Source organism: Azolla caroliniana, unplaced genomic scaffold (assembly GCF_043228905.1).
Source record: "Azolla caroliniana isolate FFs.n. ecotype wild unplaced genomic scaffold, voAzoCaro1.0.p SCAF_836, whole genome shotgun sequence".
NCBI lineage: Eukaryota > Viridiplantae > Streptophyta > Polypodiopsida > Salviniales > Salviniaceae > Azolla > Azolla caroliniana.
This window is the reverse complement of record NW_028231271.1, coordinates 1-6029: the sequence shown is the minus strand read 5'-3', so window position 1 is coordinate 6029 and position 6029 is coordinate 1. Positions and strand designations below refer to the sequence as shown.

Sequence of the window (6029 nt, the reverse complement as noted above, 5' to 3'; positions counted from 1 at the left end):
ATTAATATATTGTCATGGTCATATTTTCATATCTTCCAATATAATTTTTACATGTGATATCAATTAACATAATGTTGCGGATAATGCATGAATTTTTAAAGTCATTGTAGGTAATTATACAGTTATTTCATGGATGGGATATTGAGTGGGACACTCCCAGCTTGGGTTCAAAAGGTTTCCTTTACAGAAAGAAACTCCCCTTCAAAATAATAAACCGCACCTACCACTTAATACTCTCCAGAATTAGTTGGAGACCTTTATCATATATATATATATATATGCTTGAGGTTGTATCCACAAACAACAAGTTGAATGGCTTGTAGGATAATTGGATTATTATCCTACACAATTGTCCTAAATCAACTGGTCATATTTAGTAGTCTTTTCTTTCAATGCGTTGGACATACATACATACATATGGACGTATTTTCAAATTATAATGAATCATTCTTATGATTTTTATGAGACATAATATCAGAATATTTATTTCTATTAATTGGTCTGAAGTTTGTAGAGCCGGCCCTCTAGAAATGGTATTTGCGATTTCGCTGATGAGCTAGCTACCAAACAGAAAAAATATTAAACATTAAAAATAAATGACTTCATCCTTCATGAAAATTATAGAAAACTGAAAGTAACTCAAGAATTAACACTGCACCGAAGGAATCTATATCACTGACTTATGAATGATAAGTAGTAGAGAAATCTATAACACGGCGCGTAATCATTATTTGAGATTACATTATTAGTCATTGTCTAAACATAACCATAATCTAGGATTCTAGGAAGATGGAAGATGAATGGAATACTTGCCAGTCAATTCATCCTCTTTTCTTTTCAAATTAGTCATTGATAGATCCACAGAAATAGACGCACTAACAAGATGGGCCCACTAAAAATAGACTCCAGCTCTTAAGTTGGGCCTGCAAGAATCGATTAATTAGAATCGAATTCCTTCCTATGGTAAATGGCATGATTCTTGGGTCCACGTATATTGCTGATCATGCACGGAATTGCACACATTCGCATTCTCATCTCTGTCTCTCTCTCATACATAGATAGGTAAATAGATAGAACATAGATTTTCTTATCATCTGAGGGTAGGATTAACTCATATATGCATATAAAGATGGCCGATACTACTTGACCTAATCTTCTTCGTGCCCCACAGAAGCAGAAGCAGAAGAAGAAGAAGAAGAAGAAGAAGAAGAAGAAGAAAAAGAAGAAGAAGAAGAAGAAATGGGTACGAATATCAGATTCAACAGTACAATAGATGAATCTGATCATCAGCTCTGCTTCACCAGAGATGAATGGAGAGACTACATGAAGGAGAAGATCAATCTGCCTGTTGATGATGCACCTGTAATCAACAGACAATGGCTGATTTTGAAGCCTCCCCAAGAATTGTTGGAAGTGAAGCCACTGTCTTATTACCCTTACTTAGTGAGCATCGGTCCATTGTATCAAAATCGTCAGACTTCCCGTATTGATAATTTTAAGGCACTATGTGTGAGCAAATTCATGGAAAGACATGGGATATCAGGTGTGAGAGAGCTCATGCAATACCTCATCGCCACTCAACCTTATAAACTTCGCCACATCTATAATCTCGACATCCAGAATTCTGAATTTGAGTGGCTCCAACTTCTGGTCACTGTCGATACCGTCTTCATTCATGAATTCTTGCTGTATCTGTCGGTACTCCAACCTAAGGAAAGTGCCTGTAAGTACTTTGCCACTTTCATCGATAATAATTTTATACCCCCCATGCGCATAAAGAGGGACTTGCTGTTGATAGGCAACCAAATTCCCATGTCATTTCTGAAGAAGATTTCTAACAATCCAGTTGATCTCGAGATGACGGTAAGGGATTTTATTGTGCGATGTAATCCATTCTTCTCTACAGAAGTTGTAAGGACTAGATTTTTAGGATTTCTTAAATCGGAAAATATAAAAGTGGTCGATACTTGCCAGCATCTACTTGATTCCCTGTACTATTTGTGCACTGTCGAAGAAGAATCTGCGAGACAAACTAACTCTGAGGAATCCACAAGGAACTATGTTCGCCTCCCAACTGCATTTCAACTCTGTGAAGCCGGGATTTCGTTCAAGGCTTGTGAAGGTAACATATCAGTGATGAAGTATGACAAGAGAAAACTTCAGCTTCATCTTCCACGCCTTGTCGTGTACAATGACACAGAGGATGTGCTGAGGAACCTTATCGCACATGAAATAACTTCCAGAAAACAAGGTGAGTTATTGACGTATGTGGTCATCATGAACTCGCTCATGGACAGTCAAGAAGATCTCGCGATCTTGAAAGAGGCGAAAGTCATAGAGAACCGCATGGAGAACGATCAGAGGTTCGCCGACATGTGGAAAAATATGTGCATCGAGGTGCCCGATAATGGCGAAACCAGAAGATGGAAACAGATGATGGACGATATAGTGGCCCATCATTCCTCCCATGGTTAAGGGCAGGGTTTCATGAGAAGTTCTTTTCTCGTCCATGGTTAAGGGCATCATAAAATGTGGAATTTCTACTGCTCTTAGCTCAATATACCAGGCAGTATTCAGGTATAAGCTATTACAAACCCCAAAATTAATTGTGGCGTTCCTACTGCTCTCCTCTCAGCTGCAACATACCAGGCATAGGTTATTACAAACCCGAAAACCTAACCTTAAAGAAGCTCAATACAATCAAGTATTCAGCTTTGTCTATTAATTTGGTTTTAGTTTGATTTATTAATTTATTTATTTGCCGTTACTTATGTATTTATAATACACATATCCAGATTGGCTTATGAAATTGTGGTAGATTATGTACTTATGGTGAATCATTTTCATGATTCATGTATTAATGGAAATAGATGTTGAGGGAATTAAATTTACGTAATTGTTGCAATGAAGTACTGAAGCATAAACTTTTCTTCTTCTTCTTCTTCTTCTTCTTCTTCTTCTTCATCTTCTTCCCGATCCCACGTTCGTCAAATTACCTACAAGCTAAAGACGATGTGAAAGAAATTGATTATGGAATGTCCAAATCAACCCGAATGCCAATTCTCCCCCAAAGGTAGTTCCACAGAATTACCTCATCATGTGAACCTAGCGTATGTTGGTTGACAAATTTCTAGACTGTATCTGTTTCCTTGTTTCCTGATCTGTAGATGGACAAATATTGTTATGGGCAATTCTGTTACAGCAATTGTTGTCATGGTAACAATATCTAAGACTGGCACTAAAGGTAAGCGTCTATGTTTGGGTGGCAATGATAGATGGATATCAAATACACGAACTTTGACTATTTTGGATGTTCTGATAGCAAGAAATCTACTTTAGGATACAATAAATTTGAAATTATGAGAGTTGCCCTCTATTGGCTATTGGAGGCCCCCCACCTTCAAGAATGTACTACTCTCCACTATGTAAACAATAATATTGTAGCTAATTCCTGAGCCATGTAAGGAAACTATATGGCTATCAACAATAGCTTATGTTGTGGGCATACTCAACTTGTACCTACATTGGTTTCTAATAGTATCTTTGGCTAAAACGTTGGTCTATCATGGCAAAACCAGGCACATAGTAGTGCGATATCATGTCATTCAAGAAAACATAGTTGGTAGGTTATTAGTCTTAACAAAATGCTACAAACGCATTGACCAAGGGCTTGCCACGTGATGTGTTAGATCGTTCGTATCACTTGATAAAGGGTTTTGTTGTTCTTTAGGTTACACCATCGTTGATGTACGTAGTGTAACATGTCCATAAGGTAGGAGGTATATGTCTTGTACTATCTTCCAATCAACTTTATCATTTTTAGCCTTTAGTGGGAGATTGTCAGATATGGCGTGCAAGGTCAAAAATGTAATAGCTAATATGTGAATAAGGGTAAATTGTAGTTTATATTTGGAAGAAAAGTGAAAAAGGATTTTTAGTGCGTGCCACCGATTTTCTTCTGCGACTTATCCCCTTTCCTTTCTCTATAGTGAATCTTTGTATTGAACTCACCGTAACACAATGAGGATAGTACATGCTACATGGGTTGGACCTATTGTAATTTCTAAATGTAAATCTTTGAAGTTGAATAAAGTGTTCAACTATGGATATGCAAAATGTTAGAGAAACTTAAATTTATTACATTCATTATGTATATAGTGGTATAAAAATGGATATAATACATAGCATTATTAGTCATCAGAAAATTTGTATGGTTTATTAAAATGATGTCGACGCACATATTTAAATTGATGGCCTTTAGATTTTTCTTCGACGTTGTTTACTGATTTTCATTACTACCATATCTCTTAAATTATATCTTGTATGAATTGAGATGCCCATGAAGAGAATAACGCTCAGCCACAACCGAGTTTGAAACACTCAATGGAAGAAATAACAAAGAAATGGAGATTAATGCACTTCTACATTCAATAGAGAGGACACATGATGTTTACGTGGAAAACCCTAATAGGGAAAAACTACGGGAGCCTATAGACTCCATCAATCACTATAAGAGAAAGGGGGTACAATAGGGGACTCAGATGGAACGACCTCGAGCTCTATGTCTTCCGCATTCCGCTAACATCCGCATTCCGCTAACATCCGCATTCCGCTAACATCCGCATTCCAACTAGGTAAGTGCTTGTATCCTAAGCCGGTTTCTGTTGACCAATTCAGAGTCCATCATCTTCTTCTCTGACTCTGTGAGAACTTGTGCAGAATATTGTTCGGCTACAATTTAGTCTTAAATCACTCAATGGAGAATCAAAACACAGAAATGGGCAGATGGGGATGAAATGCATGTCACAAACAACAATGGAGGACACATGATGTTTTACGTGGAAAACCCTAATCGGGAAAAACCACGGGAGCCTAGAGACTCCAAACTACCACTATACGAGAGGAAATACAAAGATGAAGATCTTAGAAGTAACGACCTTGACATCTCCCTTCGCCAAAAAGCGGTTACAATAGAGAATGCTTGCAACTTCTCTCTAACTCTCTCTCTCTTTGTCGCTCCTTTTTCAACAGTTACACACAATGTCATACGACTTCTACGTTATCTCTATGCAATATGGTTGCCCTAGCTCATATTTATACTTATATGACCTTAGGCCTATTTACAAATATAGTCTTTGTAGGCTTATCTCAATATATTTACAAATATAGCCTTTATAGGCTTATCTCAATATATTTACAAATATAGCCTTTGTGGGCTTATCTCAACATATTTACACATATGTCCTTCGATCCCGTTTACTCCGGATCCATCCGGACTCACTCAATCCGGTTTCCGGATCCCTTCCGAATCCGGTTCTTTCGATCTGGTCTTGTCGATCCACATCCGAATCCTATCCGGAGGGACCAAAATCCCAATAGTCTCCCAGTTGGTAATGGTCTTGTTTTCCATAAAGACTATGTCACAGCTCCGGAAAACCTTTCTGTCAACCAGGTCCCACACTCGGTAACCAAACTCATCATCACCATATCCAAGAAATATGCATGGTCGGAACTTTGGATCCAACTTTGCTCTCTTGTCCTTTGCTACATGCACGTAAGCGAGACACCCGAACAACGTCAAATGCTGGTAAGACACATCCTTACCGGTCCATACTCTTCGTGGTGTGTCTCCGTCCAAGGGTGTTGAGGGTGATCTATTTATCACATAGGTCACTATCATCAATGCATTAGTCCAAAACGTCTTGGACAACTTGGCATGTGCAAGAATGCTCTGGACTCTCGTCAAGTATGCATCAGGTACAATGTGTTGATCTTTCGGGCTCGGGCCACGATCAAGCTTCCTTTGCTAAATTTCATGATGTCATTCCGGATGCTACCTATGTAGCCTTCATCTTCTAGTTGTTCGGCTGATATTAGGTTCAAATGAACGTGCGGAACATGTCAGACATCCTTCAAAAACAACTTGCATCTTGTTGATGTCGTCAATAACACATCTCCTATGCCGACAATTTGGCATGATCCTTCATTCCCCATCCATACACAACCATGACCTTTGGCTTTGTAGGATG

The 6029-nt window shown here is 38.3% G+C and overlaps 1 protein-coding gene across 1 annotated transcript; it reads left to right on the top strand.

The window, feature by feature from the left end:
* Window positions 1-927: 927 nt before the first annotated feature.
* On the top strand, window positions 928-2767 carry LOC147847591 (putative UPF0481 protein At3g02645). Its single transcript, XM_087339014.1, has one exon. The coding sequence runs from the start codon at window positions 1240-1242 to the stop codon at window positions 2473-2475; it is 1236 nt and encodes a 411-aa protein (XP_087195140.1). The 5' UTR covers window positions 928-1239; the 3' UTR covers window positions 2476-2767.
* Window positions 2768-6029: the final 3262 nt, after the last annotated feature.

What these genes read in the sequence shown, in the direction of transcription:
- LOC147847591 (XM_087339014.1), top strand. Translation starts at nt 1,240, where the DNA reads ATGGGTACGAATATCAGATTCAACAGTACAATAGATGAATCTGATCAT.